We start from the raw sequence: 20,328 nt of genomic DNA on the forward strand, positions 1-20,328 counted from the left end.
TGTCAATTGCCTCGATACTGGATCAACGCTAATAAGGCGCTCTCATTGTGAATCGAACCCGGAACTGTACGTACCAAAGCCAATTACGCTAACTATTCGGACGGGAGTGCCTTATTTAAGCTGCCACTCTTCGGCTCATAAATGAATTATAACTTACATTAAAAAAAAAAAAAAATCTCGCCAAAGCAAGTTCTTATCCATATAGGTCTATATAAAAATGAAAGTGACTATGTTTTGTGACTTCCTACGTCTTGAATCACCCAATCGACTCGATCAAATTTTTCACATAGACGAGATTCGGGCCTGGGATAGTTTTCATCATTTCACTTTGACGGTGCAACTTAGGGCAGAAGGAAGATGAAAATGAACGTGATTAACTTATATTAGTGTCGAATCCTTAGTTTTCGGGTTCGCTGAGATGAACGGTGACACTTCCGATGCTCTTTAAATCCAAATTCAGCCAAACAAGTTGGAGGAGGGAAAGATATATAAAAATGATCAAAAATTACCAATATTAGTGTCGAATCTATAGTTTTCAAGGTGGGTGAGATGAACAGTGACACTTCCGATGCCGTTTAAATCTAAATCAGTCCCACAACTTGGAAGAGGGGAAGATATATAAAAATGATCAAAATGACCGATATTAGTATCGAATCCATAGTTTTACAAGTGGCTGAGATAAACAGTGACGCTTCCGATGCCGTTCAAATCCAAATTCAGCACCGGAACTTGGGGGAGGGGAATATATAAAAATCACCGAGAATGACTGATATTAGTGTCAGTTACATAGTTTTCGGGGTTACTGAGACGAATAGTGACACTTCGGATACCCTTTAAACACAAATCGAGCCCTTTATGTCCAAAATGAAACATTCTCAGCGTGCAAAGAATGAGTATTCTGCTAGTAGCTTATATAGGATTTAATTGTGGAGAAAGCTAGTGAAGGTGCGGTAACATGTCTGATTATGGTAATGATAGATCGCCGAAACTGTAAAAGACACACTTGAAAAATAAGTGTTTGTTTTGGTCAGACTGTGTTTTTATAGGAGTTACTCACATGCACAGTTGCAAATCTAAAATATACTTGTATAATCGATATTCACATGAATTATATCATTTTCAAAAGTTTGTATTGTCGTATAATTTAGAAGCTACTGACAACACTTCTGAGACGATTCTCGAGGGGTGCCGCTGGGGGGTATGAAAGGCGGAGTTATGCAACAAGGTCCTCTATAGAAAGTGAGAATTTTCGGTGGGATGAGTTCGAGACACAGCAATGGTGATAAGGCAATAAATAAGCAGGGAGAATATATTCATCCATATTGGTTAAGGTCAGAGTTCAGGACAAATGATCTTATAAATCATAACATTCTATCCAACTCTTTTTCTTTCAAAATGCTTTCTTTGTTTGAGGTCAAAGCGCAAGGGAGAGTTTGCAAAACTCCCAGCTGCAATGTCTAGGGTTCGGCCTGGTCACGATACAGCGCATTTTATTTCCTTTCTTCACTATATATTCTTTCCTCTGGCACGATTATTCAACTGCATTGTTTCCCAGTGCAACTTTCTGAGTCATGCAAGAGGTGTTATTCGCTTTGGAAGCTCTTAAACTTAAAATTTTAATGGGTCATTTAGATTACTGGTAATGATCATACCAGCTGGAACTCGGTGCAAGGATATGTTACCTCTTTTGAGATTATGAGAATAAAAAAAATATTTTTATACATTGAAGTTTACGTTTCACATACTAGCCCTACAGGCTACTCAACATTATGCTTTAACCAAGTATCAAACTCGGGAACACATATGCAGACACATATCAAGAAGTGATGGGACTTTAGCACTAGTAATTGTTTGCGACTGAATATATTATCAAAGTACAGAATAGATAGCCAAGGCATATCCAGACTTCAGCAAATTAATACTCTATCGACAGGCAACAAAAAAATCTCTATGAATATGTGAGTGAATTCGCACTGTTCCGGTGATATACAGGGTGTTCGAGAATATGCTTACTGGATAACCGGACGGCCATCGTGCAGGAATATACAGGGGATCGCTAAGGAATGTTAAATTTCAGTACGCGTTTCTATATATGATCGTTACATATATTGTAGAATTGATTTAGCCTATATCTATTTTCACAAGTTGTTGAAAACAAGAGCATTGTAGTTCTTTTAAAAATTGTATCGAATTTATGTACTGACGAATTCTATACCATTTTGTACAAATGTACATGTGACATGGCTCAAAGAATGATTAATAAATCTAAACTAATCTAATCTTAAAAAAAAAAAAAAAAAAGGCAACAAAAATATCCATATAAATGTAGGCGTGATACCGCACCGTTTCGGAGACATATAGGGTGTTCAAGAATATGTTCATTAGAGGACAGAACGCCTATCGTGCAGGAAACATGAGTGTCTTTCTTCAGAAAGTAGTAATTTTGAACACTTCCCCTAATAGCGTTGTACATAGTGTAGGACCATGTCTCTACCTCCCTCGAGAGGTGTGTCATTCTCAAAGTTGCAATACTTAACTGTTGCCCCTAGTAGTCTCTATTGCCTTTCAATATGCCTACAGTTCGGTGGTGACTGTTTCCAGCATAATAATGTGTCTCTCAGATTTACCGCGATGGTATGTTCACCTCTCAAATCGCACCATTTAAGTACGGACAGACCATCGGTGAGCCTCAGAGACACATAGATACACTGGAAATAGACTTAAACGTACCGTAGACATAGTCAAGGAAACCATGTGGAGTGATGACAACTTCTAGCAGCAACATTTAATTATTGCAACCTGGGAAATGACACAGGTCTTTCGGGAAGAGGAGGGGTATAATTCCACACTGGGCACAACACTATTAGAGGAAGTGTTCAAAATAACGACTATCTGAACGATAACCGTCATGTTTCCCGTGTGATGGACCTTCTGTTATCTCATAAGCATATTCTTGAACACAGTGTATATCTCCGGAACAGTAAGGTATCAAATATAAATTTGTATATTTGCCTTATATTTGCGTTTTTTTAAACTGACTGTCTTACCTAGGAAAGTAGAGAACGAAAAAAATGAACCCCATATAACTAAAAGTAGGTATCGAAAGTAACTGAGCTAGGGCTCTGAAGATGGACAAAACTAAAGTGTCACGAAATATACATGAACGGAAAATCACATAAGGGTTTTAGTTGAAACAAAATGAGTGTAGTGTGAAATAATACGCTTGTAGCGTAATGTATCATTGATGTGAAATATAAGGAAGGCAATAGCAATTGCTAAGAGAATACGAATACGGAGATATTGCCAAGTTAAACCAAACGGGAATAACAAAAGACTTGGGTAGAAATGAATGGATAAAATTATTCTTGGAGTTGTGTACTTTCTTACTTTTAAGTAATTGATGTAAGATTATATTGGAGTATTCCGATACCGTAGAACTGAAGAAATACTGATACTGCTACGCGTTTCTAAATGTATTTATTCCCGCATTTTTCAAAAACTATACTAAAAATTACATTTATATCTGCAATAAATATTGAATGATTTTCGAAAATTGTTTCGAAGTCAATCAGTTGTACCAAGAAATGAAAAAAATGCAAGCTTTCAGTTTTTTTTTTTTACGTCCCACAATTATGCCGGCTAGGCTAAAAGAGACGGTAATGATGAGAAATGAGTGAAATGAAGAAAGTGGAGAGAAACGGGAGAACCCCGACGAAACCCATAAACACGGTGTTTGTCCACCACAAAGTTCTCCTGGCGCGAACTGGGATACAACCACGGACCTCATACACGAGAGATGAACGATCTACCACTGAGCCACCGCGGCCCCATCAGTTGTACCATTTGAATTGATAGACATCAGCAGATTTCTTGTTTGTTCGCTGGTTATCCTTCCTAGTATTGACTTGTTTTCCTTTCTGTTACTGTATTCCCAAACCCTTTTTGTACGTTCGGATATAATTTCCTCCACTGCCACAACTGGCAACTGGGAGACTCCGCCCTGCAGCCACTCCGTTGTTAATATCGATCACGCATATTTTTGGGGGTTTGTGTGTGATGTATCTGTTCGCAGATGAGTGTGAGATGAAGAGTGTAATGCCCCCCGAAATAAATCAAGCGCATTTGTGCGTCATCAAGGCGGACAGACATTAATTTCAGTCCACGAGGATTTTCCTAAAACCATCCCATGAGGTTCGAGAACCATAATCCTTTGAGCGGGTCAAAACCGCTGAATATTAAAACAATGTGCCAACCGCTCTATACTGTTTTCTAATAACACCGACAGCACATTGGAAATCTATTAGGAGGAGCTTTAAGAAGAAAAAGAATTCTGTTGGCGTAGCTATATTGGGTCATTGGAAACAGTTTCATTTCCTGCGTTGTTGAATATGGCATGTAGGAATTTACGTGAAACACTAAATTATAGGAAAGTATGATTCATACCAGTCTAGCTGCTATTGCCACGTCATCTAAATTAAATTAATTAATGAAAGAAAGCTTATTACCTAGCTCAGTAACAATAAAATCAATAGTATTGGGAAGTAAAATTTATTTGGATGTTTATACGTATAATTTCCTGTCTTGCTTCCATTTTCTGCACTAGTTCCACTGAGTCACGGCTATGAAAGAATGTTCTTTAAAAACAATACTGGAGTACTTGATATATTTCGGCACTGTTGTAACGGTGCCTTCGTCAGACTGAAACAAAAAGAGAGGACAGCTAAAGGTTGCTCATCAGTTCCTCGCCTTCAGCCCCTAAACTGTTTCAGATTATAATCTCACAATCTTCACTGTAAACTGTAATCTATACATAGGTACTGCACTGAATGGGTTGAAACTAACGATTCGCATTTTTTTCTTATCCTGCACACAAATGAGGGCTCTTCAATGTTGCCACATCGTAAGACACGTGTGAAGGATTATTTTAAGACGTTTAAATCGTAGGCGTACTCCGTCCACCTCAAATGTGGACTAAGACAATGTGAAATGAAGGTGTAAGATAAACCATTTTCGGAAATTCTGTCAGTTCACTTACAAAAACAGAGCACATGAAGATAAGCTAAAACTACTGGAATTCAGAGATAGAACTCTTACCTGGACATCTCGAGTAAATTGATTATTAACGAAAATATGCACAGCGGTGAATTCTCGAATTCGATCAAACTCAAAAGTGATTTCAATTGGGCGTCCACCATGAGAGTCGTTCTTCCATCCGACCCAGCCTTGACCTGTGAACAAAAACATATCAATTATATTAGTGTGCCTCATCTAAAATTGGGTTTCTGAATATTCTTATAGTTAAGCGTAGAACAAAACAAGTTTGGTGACAAATATAACCAGAGGCAGCTCTTGAGGGAAGCATAAGAAAATTAAGCTTGAAGGTTACAGATCATCAATCAACCTTCGATTAATAATAATAAAAGAAAAGAGAAAGTTCGAAAAAAAGAAAAGCTAGATCTGTTAAACCGCCATATTGGATGACATCCAGTGTTTCCTAAACATTATTTTATACAGCTTGTCTTCACTATTTGTTTGGATTAAGTTTACAGTTATTTTTACGTTCTTTTATTGACTCGATTGATTTGATTCATCATGCATGTTTATCTAGATGACATCACATGTAATCAATCAGTTTTCATAACTTACTCTACTAACTATGTCTTAAAAGAAAGTTTATTCTCGAAGAAATGAGACCTGGCTTGGATTCTATCAATCCGTTGTCAATCCAGTTTGAACTGTTATTATCCCCTCTCTGAGACAATGCTTTATATTACACTTCTATATTTTTCTTGGTATACCTAGAGGTCTTTTCCCGCACCCTTCTGGACTAGGACTCAGATACAAACAAACTCATTTTGACTTTGTAGACGTCCTGACCTTACTACATGATTTTCGGAGTTCTGTAGTTATGTGAACTTCTACATTATCGTATCTCTGTAAGTTTACCGTTTTGTTTGTATTCTTGGTGCGAAATATTTTTCTGAAAAGTTCGTTTTCGAATATCCTCAGTCTCTCTCTGTCAGCGAGCAACTTTTATAGCCATACAGTATGACAAGCACAATTTTACTTTCCAAATGACCTCTAATAATAATAATAATAATAATAATAATAATAATAATAATAATAATAATAATAATAATAATAATAATAATAATAATAATAATAATAATATTATTATTATTATTATTATTATTATTATTATTATTATTATTATTATTATTATTATTATTATTATTATTATTATTATTATTATTATTATTATTATACATTACTGTGTCTACTGTATGCTCTAGAGACATATAATCGAATTAAGTAGGGAGCCAAATTAAAGCAAATTTGACACCTTAACAGACATTACCATATTTTTAAGCGCGACATGATTTAATGTTCAAATTTTCTTTTAAAAAATCCTTTATCGTTCGGTTTAAGTGATTCAAAAAGTAAAATTAAGTGTTGCTAATAAATGAATTAAGACAAACCCAATGAAAGAATTGGCATAAATAAAAACAAGGAGTGTCAACAAATAAATAAATAAATAAATAAAATTAAGAGCTGCCAATAACAGGATAAATATAAATAAAATCAAGAATTTCCAATATGGGAATTAACATAAAACTAAGGATTTTAACAACAAAATCAAGGATTCCCAATAAAAGAATCGACATAACTAAAACTAAGGATTTTAATAATAAAAGAATTAAATAAAATCGAAGATTTCCAATAAAATCATGGATTGTCCATAAAAGAGGTATCATAAATAAAATTAAGAATAGTCAATAAATAGAATTAACAAAAATAAAATCAAATAAACTAATTAGCATAATTCAATTCAATGCATAGCTGGACGCTCCTTTGTCTCTGTTTTACTATTGTTGACCAACTAATATATATAATGATGGATTGTCTCACACACGTGCTGTATTATTTAAACTTCCAGATACATTCTGAGACGACAACTTGAACTGACATTGCTAACAATGAGCAACAACAACAACAAAGGAAAATAAAAAAAATCCTGGCTTTCGGCCGTTGACACTGAGGTAAATTCCTGGGAAATTCTTTATCAGGGTGATACGAACTCAGGACCTCCCGATTACGAAGTAACAACGCTAACCACCACCCTACGCCCACTCAGTTAATCACATTGACTCAATGATGTATGATTTTGTAACTTTAATTATGTTTGAGTAAAATAATGTCACTTAAAGTCATAGAGTCTTTATTATCATACATACTGTAGATATCCCTAGTGCATGTAAATGGTTACTTTAGAGATGTCCTCAGCACAAGATACCCGAATAGCCTTTGGAGTTAGTCCTTCTATGTATATGTGACAGTATACCATAAGGACCGATATTTCTTTCAGTGTGTGTATATATAAGAGTCCATTCTAAGGTTATCTTTCTTGAATGCAAAAGCTTTCGTCTGATAAACACGCCCTTTTTAAGTGAATATAAACCTGTTGTGACATCCCTCGGTGGTCGTTAATGAAGACAACTAATTGGACTGAGAAGGAGATACTCCTTTAGTGGGAAAGATGTAAAACGAAGCAACACGATTGAAGGGGATGAGGAAGGCTCTCTTAAACAATGACTCGTTGATCTATAGAACAGATAAGCATCTTGCAATCAGGCTAGAGGGTTTCCATAGCGTCTCATTAAGCAACAACCTAAGCTTCTAAGCTTCTGCTTATGGTAGAGGTACTCTCTCCTTCGTTTAACAAAAACGATTTCCATGATATCTCTCCTTAGGTCTACAACCACTAACACTATATTTACAGAGTTTCCAACGTTCTAAAGAAAACGCCAATATCTCAATCAAGAAGCTTCACTTTTATCTCCCACTGACAGCAATTCGCATCTCCAGATTATTTACAAATTTTATGTTGCGTCGATTGGCAATTCAAGGATACAATCAAATTGCACTCTTTACTTTCGTAAAAGATTTATACCAAATCAAAGCTTTATCACACTGAAGTCCTTACTTCTTGATTTGATTTGATTTGATTTGATTTTAGCGACACTTTCAGCAGCGAGGCTATATAAGACGTGGATATTAACGTGAAATCTGAACTACATGAGGTCCCGCTGGGAATCAAACTCAGGTTACCCACGAAAAAGGCGCGTACGCTAACCACTTAGCCACGAGGGAGCTCATTCCTTACTTCTGTAAGAGATTTATAACAAATCAAAGCTCTATCAAACTGAACTCTTTACCTTTGTAAAAGATTTATACTATACAAAGCTGTATCACACTGAACTCTTTACTTTTGTAACATTTATTTCAATTCAAGGCTCTAAGATAAATTGAACTTTTTACTTTTGTAAAAGATTTATACTGAATTAAAGCTTTATTACACTGAACTCCTTACTTCTGCAAGAGATTTATAACAAATCAAAGCTCTATCAAACTGAACTCCTTACTTTTGTAACATCAATTCAAGGCACTAAGTTAAATTGAACTCTTTACTTTTCTAATAGACTTGTAAGAATCAAATGCTTCAGATGAATTAACTCTCTCATTTAGTGATCAATTGATAGCAATTCAGCGTTTAACATCAGTTTGAACTCCACATTTTTATGGTAGATTGACAAAAAAAAAAAAAAAAAGGCACCAGATCAACTTGAACTCCAATTCAACTTCAAATCAATTTAAATGTTTTACTTTTGTAACTGATGACAATTTAAGGTTCCAGATTTATTAATTTTACTTTTATGGTCGAATGTTTGTAATTCATCAACGCTCCAGGTCAACTTAGATTCTTTACATTTATGATTGAGAGATAATAATTCAGTTTCAAATTAATCTAAACTATTTTTACTTCAACCCTTAATCAAGTAGTTTTATTGTTCTAGCTTGATTGGCAGTAACTCAGGGCTAAGACAAACTTGAACTCTTTATTTTTATGGTCGGTTAGCAGCAATTTAAAACTTGTAATCAATTTCTTTTTACTTTGTAATTGACAAAAGCTCCAGATCAATTAAAAAGTCGTCATTTTTATGAATGAATAATTGTCATTCGAGCTTTAGATCAACTTGAATTCTTTACTTTGGAACAGATTAACAATTATTCAAGACCTCGTTTTTTTTTTTTTCTTACAGTTCACGGATCATTAGTACTACATCTGCAAATCATTTCGAACATAGTAAAACTGTGCTCCTGATATCTGGATATTCCGTATAAGTGGACGATCACGTATGAATCAGGAACAACCTCACTTTTAAAATGCCAATAACCAGGCTGCAGTATATACACTCTAATAATAGCTAGGCTGTAGCAGTTTTTACCATCGCCTATTCGCTGTAAACAGTATGAACTATTTTAATTATTGTATTATTGTAATTACAACACATATTTACGCGTATGAATTTCCACATGCTTTTCTGTTCTGTTCAAAGATTTGTGAAAGCACTCAATTTTTGTTTGAATTGGAATTATTATTATTATTATTATTATTATTATTATTATTATTATTATTATTATTATTATTATTATTATTATTATTGGGAAATTCTCATATATCCTATTCCCTTTCCCAGTAACGAAGTGGCTTAAGAAAGTCAAGCAATCAATGTCAATCGACCACTCACATTCCTCTATATTGTTGATACCCGTTAGAAGCTTGTCTGGAGGTTTATGGTTGGATACCATTGTAAGTCAAATTTTCAGTCCATTCTGGGTATTTTTTTTTAGTTTTATCGAGACTTGTATTTTCCTCTGTTAAAACTTCCATTAGAGTAATATACAGTAAAATATTGTGAGTTGTGAATAATTCTTTCCTTATTCCGTGTGGAGTATTATACTGTATGGGGGAGAAACATGGACATTATGTAAAAATTATGGAAAACGGCTAGAAGTTTCCAAAATGTGGGTGTGGAGAAGAATGTTGAGAATTAGTTGGGTCGAACGGGAAAAGGAATGAGAGGATGTTAGAAATGATAGGATAGAAAATAACAATTTTAGCTATTATTAAGAAGAGGAAGAGAAACTGGTTGGGACATTGGTTAAGAAGAAACTGTATCTTAAGGAACGTGCTAAAGGGTATGGTGGCAGGAAAGAGAGGAAGAGGACGAAGGAGACTACAATTAATGGACGATATCAAAGCATAAAAATCGTAGGTTGTCAGTTGCGGCAACTGACCTGCCAATACTGGCAGGATGTCTATGATGATGACGATGATTAACATAGTGACTCAGTGGTAGAGCCTTCATGTCTGGAGCCTTCGATATCATACATATCATGATAGTTCACTATGGACAATATCGTGTATTTTCCTTGCTCCTACCAGTTCTACCATAAGCATTCATTTTCATTTAGCACCGGTCTCCTTTAACCTACAACTCTACACTGGAAAAAATACCGAAACTACTTTTAGACACAGTAGGACACTGTACACATTACCGGCACTCTTTGAGCACCTCCAGATGACACATATTCACCCCTTGTAGATACTGAGTTGTCCAAGTATGTCCGAGATGTATGTACAAAATGTGCAAAATGTATGTTATCATTTTATTTTCGAACTGTCTGCCGAGAAGAAGTGTTTTAAATTTGTTATAGGTCTACTAGGTACTGTTTTCGGAGAATGAACGCGTTTGGACACGCGAAGCACACTTTATAAACACACACTTCATATATTTTCCCCCTCAACATCTGTACTAAAAGTGTTTAAATTCTGTTTTATTATTATTATTATTATTATTATTATTATTATTATTATTATTATTATTATTATTATTATTATTATTTACAGTGTACAAGGCAAAATCGTGAGACGCTAAACTGAATTTCACTTTATTGTGTATTCGCTGTGTAAATAATTCAACCCTTTCTCACAACGATCCCTTTCAACTAATTTCCATTATCACACAACAGATTTCAAGAAGAGACAGATCACGATATTCTAACACTAGTAAACATTATCCTAAGTTGGCTATGATGTTCTCGCTAAGACCTTTTGTAATGAAGTTGTCTGTGTCAAAAGATTGGGAAAACAAAAACCGGCGAGAGAAAGGTCGCGAAATGTATGGAGAATGTACAAAAAGGGGGGGGGGAAAGGATAGGGAGACAAAAAAAAAGCATGAAAGAACAAAAATTCAGTGTTGAGTAACTGTCTAGTGGTGAGTGTTTTGCGAAATATTAGAAAGAAAATAGCAGAGGGGAATATAGTAGAATGAAACGGTACAAACACACAGAAGGGGAAAAACCAACCCTTCCAACACAAGACCATGCGGTTTTGCTTTAAGCTGCTGAAACAGTAAAGCTACTTAACCCTCATCTCACAACTCCCCCCTTCCCCCCTCTCTATCACACACACACACACACACACACACACACACACACAAGTTCTCATAGGTTACTTCACTTCCTGATTATTTGCGAGGTTAAATTGTTGTGTCGGTACGTTGACGATTTTTCAATGGTTTTTCCCTGTCTGTGTGCTGCAACACCTAGCTCAGAAACAGGAACCCGGAGAGGGACGAAACAAAAGGAACTTTTTTTTTTAATCCTTTCTTGGTGCTTCGCAAATAATCCTTTAGCGCGACACGTGCTGAGAGATAAGAATCGAGAACAGGCCTTTGTTGTAAGATTTCAAGAGTATCAGAGCTGTGTTTCTCATTAGCCTTTGCTTCTGGCAACCATTGATACACCACGACGATAGGATAAGACTCGTAATGAATTTCCGAGAATTTATATTTCTATTTTTCAAAAGAACAAAACACTTTTCATCTTTTTGACATCACGTCAGACTAACAGAAAGAGATATTCTCCTAATGAACATGAAATGGAAGAAAATCTTTTATATTGAATACTAAGGTTTAAAAATCGGATCATGTTCGCTGTACCGTATATATTACAATATTTTGACAAAGAACATACAGAATTAAAAACAGGTTTAGAATAGAAGTTCTTGAAATCAATATGGTGTTTGCTCAATTGCTTGCTAACTGTGCAGAAGGCTAGCAACAAGGAGATTTGCTCTGAGGTTCAAAAATGTTTTACCTATATAATTGACGCTTTACACGCTACACTTATGTTTAAAGAAAGTTAACTGACGAATTCGTGTAATGATTGTTTATCAAACTCCTTCCTAGAGCAGTGCTTCGCAACTTTTGTGTGTGTGACGAAAAAGAAGTTACGAATACGTTACGAAGTATTACTAAAAAGCCCAGAACATTGCGCGACAAATGTGTTCGGTTTAAGACATAGCCCTTTCATACACAGCAACTGAGTTGCGTCACCGAGTTGTTCCTTGAGTATGAACAGAAATATAATTCAAGCAACTGATAGCAGACAACGCCACCTTTCTTGTTTTTTTTTTCGTTCTTTTTGTATCTTTCAACACCCATGTATTTTCTCTGTGGTAGGACAGGATTGCCAGGACACAAGAAATATATAGCACATAGACTACTAGGTTATATTAGACGTAGATCCGTGGCTATAATTCAAACCAGAGTACCTTCCTCAAACTCGGCCTTCTGCACAGGCACCGGAGTTTTAACCACGTAACCACGAGGAATCCCATCGATGTATGTTTGGTTTTGTCAACAACATATTTCTCTTCTTTACTTCTTTGCTTGGATGTTGAATAATAATAATAGTAATAGATCCGAAAATGCTTCATTTGGCAAATAGAAGTGGCCAGAAATCAGATGATTAATATACAAAGAACAAAACATAATAGGCTTCCCCCCCCCCCCAAGTCGGCGCCTATGAACAGTTGCCTTGTTAAGCTACGAGGTATGATCAAAAGACACGGTGAATAGTTTTATTAGAACGAAAGTAATAAGCTTAGACGGAATTTGATTTAATCTCCTTCAAAGTACTGTCCTTGGCTAGCAATGCACTTATCCCAACGTTGAATCCATGACTAGAAGCATTTCTGGAAGGCTTCTTTTGGAAGGGCATTCAGCTGCTCTGTCGTAGTTCTCTCAATGTGAGGAATAGTGTCAAAACGTTTTTCTTTAAGCACGGTTTTAATGTTTGGGAAGAGCCAGAAGTTGTATGGAAGTTATCTTGAGAGCACAGCGAATGTGGACAGACAGGAATACTTTTTTTCGGCCAAAAACTTGAGGATCAAAAGCAAGATGTGGCACGGCGCTTTTCGTGGTGAAGAAGGAAACTATTTTCTCATTCAATCGGCGGTTAAAATGCTTTTCACGGACTCATACGACATGTTTAGCTCTTCGGAAAGCTCTCGAATAATTATTCGCCTGTTTGAACAAATCTTTTGTGCCACTTTTTATACGTTTTCATCTGTTTTTGACGACAAAGGGCGTCTCGATCATTGCTCGTTTTCAACCGACTCCTTGCTACTTTTGAATCGCTCGTACCACTTGTAAACAATTTTCAATGCCACCACCTCATCGCCATACACTGATGTTGACATTTCATGAGATTCTTTGGCACTTCTTTTTTTACACCTTAAAACAAAACTTAAAATTGGCGAGAGACAGACACTCTTAACGTCCTGATTTTTCTGCCTCTGGAAGCCAACTAACTTATCAGAACTCGTTGAAAGTCAACATTGACTGTACCCAAGAGTTAGGCTACCGGGCTTATTAGTTGATACAACATCGATAGATGGCACTGTGCAACTACATTTACCGTATTTTTTATCACTGTATTTATGACAACTAATTGAAGAAATTAGGGCTATTTGTCATACTCGTAAATAGGCACCAAATGATCTCAATTGATACCATCTACAAAGTCTAGTATTACCAAATACGAAAAAAAAATTAAAAACTTAACGCATCAGCTGTTAAATTTCTGCGTCAAAATACATTCACCAGAAAGCTTTATACGATTAAAGTGAGATTATTATCACTTTGTTATTCTAAAGGTTAATTCACACATAGTGTGCCGTGCCTACGCATTCCCCTGCCACGTTCTGAACATGCCTCAGCCGCGTTCCCTTTCCATGGTTCTGATGAACTTCGTGTCGCTTCGTGTGCTCCGAAGAAAGCCGAAGGATCGGAGCCAACGAGCTACGACCGGACTGGTTTCTCTTTTAATGTTGCCTGTCGGGCCACGACACGTCATTTGTGATTCAAAAAAAGACAACCCAATGAATTTTCAACGTTAAGATCTGAAAAGAAACGGCACACACGGGGCACGGCAAGGGAACGGCACACTATGTATGAATTAACCTTAACAGATTTAGAACATAAACTTATAATCGCACTTACCTCTTTCATATTCGTAATAAGCCATTTTGAAGTTTTCAGGTCCCACTCTTCCATCTGTCAGTTGACCCAGTCCATTCCTTAAGAGGTCACCTTCCCAAAAGCCATCATACGTGGCATCGTAGAACTCCCATCCAGACCCTCGTTTATCTCCCTGAGGCATTGAGTAGCTGAGTATTCCGTCTGTGAATGACAACAAAATATATTATTCAGACAAATACATTCACTCGTGTCTTTAATCATTACAACATATACACAAGATTTAGACACGTAGTTTCCCTATTGCGGAGGAAAAATCGTCTTTCATTTGTTTTTTTTTTTTTTTTTTTTTTTTTTTTTTTTTTTTTTTTTTACAAAATTTTATTACAAGTACACAATAACTTTAAAATGATTAATCAACTATCATAACCAAATCATTATTAATACTAAATCAAATTTCAGACGATTTTGTAATGACCAGATGTAAGTTCCAACTAGTTCTTTTGTTTCTAGATTTCCGAACTATGCTATGCATAGTAATACTTGTACTCTTGTACTCTTCATGAACGACTTGTACTCTTGGATCCCCGCCTCAAAAGTTTGCAACCTTTCCAACAAAATTTTCTAGATACGTGTCTGAATCAGGGTTTTTCAAACTGTGGTAACCATCGAGGTCCCCTTAGATTGAACATTACTCCGAAAAAGACAGAATAAAATTCAAGTGAATTGTACACCATACACTATCCTCCAGAATCTCAATCATGTATAAAAGATGGCAGAAATTCTAATTTATTATCAGAATGACGCTCCAGGGCCTTATAATAGTGTAATGTTAATACGTATGTTAGTTCTACGTTATATCTCTTGAGCGAAATCGAATATTTGAATTCTGTTTTTGTAATAAATAGCTATGGAGATGAGTTCATTAGAGATGTCAATCCTTTAACATCTTCAGGGGTAACGGTGATTATTTATATCCCGTTTAAAATATATAACAGTCCCTAGCTTTTATGCAACCTGCACAGCAACAAAGAAATGCTGGTTGCCGAAGATAAAAGGATAGCAGTGAGGTTTTTCTTATAGCTATTATCTTGACCGAATTTGTTAGTAGAGTCAATCCGTTAATATTTTGACGGGTAACGGTGGCTATCTATCTCCCGTTTAAAATCTATAACGCTCCTCAGCTTCTATGCAACTTGCACAGTAGCAAAGGCATGTTTTTTGCCTATAACAAAAGAGACATGTAGCTTTTCTTACTACTATTCTTTCGGCCGAATTTTGTTAATAAAGTCAAGCAGTTAACATCTTCACGGGGAACGGTGTCTATTTATATCCCGTTTAAAATCTATAATACTTCCTAGCTTTTATGCAACCTACACTTTAGCAAAGAGATGTTGGTTGCCTATAATAAAAGGATATTTTGCTTTTTAACTGCTATTATCTCGGCCGAATTTACTAATAGAGTCATTCCGTCGTTAACATCTCGACAGTTAACGGTGCCTATCCACCTCATTCATTCATAAATGTAGCTTTCGGGTGATTCTATTTATTGTATTTTCCAGAGTTTATTATACTTACTTATTTAAAAAAAAAAACTACAAATTTTCTTCCCTTAATATAAATATAAAATTGAGGGAAATATAATTAATACTATTTTTAGAAATATAAGTAAATTGATAACTCTCAAAACATCACCAAAAAATGATGTTTGCTTTTGAAGAGGACAAGAGTACGATGGTTCGTAGAACTTTTTGACTATTAAAAATGGTTTCCATTTGAAAAACTTCTGGGAGACGCTGGAATAAGCTATTTCTTGTCAGTGAGTAGGAATATCCATTGTGAACTTACCATTCCAGTAGCACCCGTAGATTTCCACTCGCATACACACTGTTCGGAAGTGGTAACTGTAAGGGAAGAACCTTATTCGACTAGCCAATATTGGAGGGTCCAACTCTGTCTTCACTTCCAGATAAGTATTGGTGTTCCCAGTGATCACCTGCAAAGAAACAAACATAAGAGTAACAGAGGAGAAAACTACTTAATGACGTTTTAAAACATTACACTTCTTGGACAGCATTCATATTTCTTTAGAAGAATACCTTGTGTTATGAGTATGCGTGTCTCTGTTATGAGTATAATGTGTTACTGCTATGAGTATTGTAACACTGTTATGAGTGTATGTGTCACTGTTATGAACAGGACGTACGCAGGGGGTGAGCCCTGGGGGTCCGGACCTCTCCAAATCCGGACTTTTATTATAAACTTAGTGTAATTTTAGAGGCAATTTACAATTTTTAATATAATTTAGACTGAAATTGTGTTTGGACCCCTCCCGAAATAAATTCCTGCGTACGTCCCTGGTTATGAGTATTTGTGTTCTGTTATGAGTATATGTGTCACTGTTATGAGTATATGTGTCTCTATTCTGAATATGTATATCACTATTGTGAATGTGTGTATCACTGTTATAAATATATGCGTCACTGTTATGAGTATGTGTCTGACTACAAGGAGTATATGTGTCACTGTTATGAGTATATGTGTCACTGCTATGAGTATGTGTGTCACTGTTATGAGTATGTGTAACACTGTTATGAGTGTATGTGTCACTGTTATGAGTATTTGTGTTCTGTTATGAGTATATGTGATACTATTCTGAATATGTTTATCATTGTTATGAGTATAAGCGTCACTGTTATGAGTATGTGTATGACTGCAAGGAGTATATGTGTCATTGTTATGAGTATGTGTGTGTCACTGTTATGAGTATATGTGTGACTGCTATGAGTATGTGTAATACTGTTATGAGTGTATGTGTCACTGTTAGCAGTATATGTGTCACTGTTATGAGTATATGTGTCACTATTATGAATATGTGTATCATTGTTATGAGTATATATGTCACTGTTATGAGTATATGGGTCACTGTTATGAGTATGTATGAGTATATATATGAGTATGTAGGAGTAAGTATGATTATATATGAGTATGGTATGACTGCAAGGAGTATATGTGTCACTGTTAATAGTACACGTGTCAATATTATGAGTTTGTATCACTGTTAGAAATGTATATTTCAAGACCGTATCAAAATAAATGATCCACTACATATACTATATATATATATATATATATATATATATATGAGTTTAACGTTCTACACTTATACACAACGGCTACGGGAGACGGTGATGATGAGATGGATGATAATTGTGGAATAAGGAAAGTGGGAGGAAACGGGAGAACTCCGAGAAATCCCACCAGCACGGTATTTTTTAACACAATGCCCAGTTGGCAGAAGCTTGGATCGAACCACAGATCCTGCGCGCCAGTGATGTAATACTCAATGATTACCAGTACTGAATTGTAGCAATTATTTAGTAGAAGTGTAGTGAAGAACTTATTGCACTGTACATGATTAGTGGGACACGTGGTAAAATCCAATTTTACTAATTTTGACAAATGCAATGATCTAGAATGATTATTTTAATATTCATTTTATTCAACTACAGACTGTAATTTAATAATGAATTCTTTGCAATTTACTTGCCAATCCAACGTTGTAATTTCATGAGCAAACCTTATTAGTTACAATAGTGACATACTAAATATAATGTAATATGAATAAGAATTATTATTATTATTATTATGATTTATATAATAAAGATTTCTATGCTGCAATGAAATGAATAATTTATCACTTTTATAGACCAGAATGCTGTTCGGTATTCGAAGACCATTAAGCCAGAATTAATTCGACTTGGCAACAGAGCATCAAGTAGCTGATGAAACAAGGCTTCTATGGGCGGAGCTAAAGAACTTCCTCAGAATTTCACACGCTTATTCACACTTCAAGAAACTCACTTGTTTGCAACAACTGGCGACGTTTTCAGAAGGAAAAGAAGTTTTGCGAAAAAGCCACCATTACGAGTCTTAAGTGTATAATAAACTGAGAGATCAACATGGCGGATCAGGGAGCTAATGAGAGGAGCTAGAATAAAAAAGGGGGGCCTCAACAATGCAAGGTCAGACGAAATTTAAGAATAAACAGCCACAACAAAGGGATGGAAGTCGCGTGCTAAAAATGTGGTGAAGTAACTCGGCGGGTTTTTCTCGGGAACAACGAGCCACGTCTGTTTGAAACACTCTGTAATTATCACTTCTGGTAGCCAGTTATCATGTCTTTTGGCTCATGAAAGAGTCACTCACTCTACACGCAACAAAAAAACAAAAACAACCAAAATCTTCCTTTGTTTTTGTTGAAAGACATTTCTTTAATTTTAATTTTTTTTAAACTTGTTTATCCAATTATCGTCATGTCTTTTAACGTAACAGAAATTTTATCTAGTACTTAGCAGATGAAAAACTTGAACATAATCTAATAATAATAATAATAATAATAATAATAATAATAATAATAATAATAATAATAATAATAATAATAATAATAATAATAATAATAATAATAATAAAAACATAAGGGAATTAATCACGATACCAAGCCATAGTACAATTATCACTCAAGTCCAGTATTTGAAAATGACAAATACAAATTCTAGTGGGATCGAGACAGGCCCATATCCACGGGGAGAGCTAGGGGGCCGCCCCCCCTAAACTTTGGCTGGCCCCAATAAAAGTTTCACGATAGCCGAGCTAATATCTTCATCTTGACCTACCTAATTTTTCTGTTTTTATACGGTCCTCTAATAATAGCCTCTTAAGATCTCAACCTATAGACCTACCGTACCTTTTATCACACTCCTCATAATACAACTTATTCCTAAATGTCCTTACCAATTTCTTTTACTCTTTCAAATTATCTGTAATATTATTCGCATTGTGATGTTTCAATGCTAGGGGGGAGTTCACGACAGGAAGGGAGCTTACCATTGGTACCACTGTAGATAATTCATCAGTGTTAATGAACTCATAGCTGCTAGAAAATTCACTAGAGCAGCATGCTACCCGCTAATAGAGAGCTCATACTGGTAGGGAACTTACTGCAATAATTCTAGGAATCTTATCATTACTAAGGCCTATAAGTGGTAGGAAACTCATCATTGTTATTGAATTTACTAGTGTTATGATTGAAGGTAATTCTTTTTCTTCCTTTCGTTACGTGCCAAAAGTAATAGGCTTTGCTAACTTTATTCCTGTAAATGTGAAAATTCTGCAAGATATTTCATTTACTTTAAAATAGTAAACAAAATTTCGGGTGACTTAAGTGCGAAAGCCTCCCTCTTAAATATGCCACTGATCATGGTGTACGTTAATAGAAGCCAAATACAATAGGAAGCCGAAAATCCGAACTAATTGGGACCACAGGTAGTTCGGATTTTCAAATTGTTCGGAATGCCATTTAGGCTTAAATATATTGTACGGTATGCTCTTTTATCGATACAGTGGATATACAGTACATACAGTAATTACAATACCGTACGTAAGGCTACTTACATTTAATGTTTCTGAAAAACCTGCTCGTACACTAAATTACACTGTTCTTGTAAGTCACACTTAAAACTTACCTTTTATAGGCCCAAAGGAAAATAAAAATAAAAATATGTATGCCAAACAATTACATATGAATGAACTGACCTCACACAACGCCGACGGACAATCCTATTATTTGTTTATCGCTAACGCTAAGAGAAAATGTTGAAAGCTTCTAGGGACTGCGTTCGGATTTTTGACGTTTCGGATTATTGACGTTCGGATTATCGACGTCCTACTGTATTTAGAAATATTGGGATTCAGAGTTTGGGTAAACCTACATATCTATATGGTAACATTGTCCCACTATATATTGTAGGCTTATATTAAGATGTATTGTAACGCCATTTTTATTACCGCTTGTAAAAGAAGAAATTGCTGCATTACATAAAAAGAAATATCCTTAAAATATGTAAAATTACTTATACAATGCTTTCAACGACGTCAAGAAATGTTTTAAAATATATATTTATATGATTACATGAGTGCGAGAGTGCCTAATTGTTCATACATATATATACATACATATTAATATGTTTATGGTAATTTAAGTAATATGCATATATATACACACACACAAACTAACTTGTTTCTCGCAACAACAAAAGTGTTAAGAACATTTTTTGGGGCAGACAGCGGGCTCCAGCAGGGTGTTTTAACGAAAAGACTC

General features: G+C 35.4%; 1 protein-coding gene across 1 annotated transcript in view; it reads right to left on the reverse strand.

The window, feature by feature from the left end:
• LOC145689838 (discoidin domain-containing receptor 2-like) overlaps window positions 1–20,328 on the reverse strand; it is a 602,490-nt gene that overhangs the window by 127,574 nt on the left and 454,588 nt on the right. Inside the window, exons 5-7 of the mRNA XM_081764058.1 lie at window positions 16,017–16,164; window positions 14,193–14,372; window positions 5,095–5,228 (exon numbers count right to left, since the gene is read on the reverse strand). Coding sequence (XP_081620184.1) covers window positions 5,095–5,228; window positions 14,193–14,372; window positions 16,017–16,164 — 462 coding nt within the window. The remainder of the gene's footprint in view (window positions 1–5,094; window positions 5,229–14,192; window positions 14,373–16,016; window positions 16,165–20,328) is intronic.

This window comes from Thermobia domestica, chromosome 7 (genome assembly GCF_964235325.1).
Source record: "Thermobia domestica chromosome 7, izTheDome1.hap1.1, whole genome shotgun sequence".
Taxonomy (NCBI): Eukaryota; Metazoa; Arthropoda; class Insecta; order Zygentoma; family Lepismatidae; genus Thermobia; species Thermobia domestica.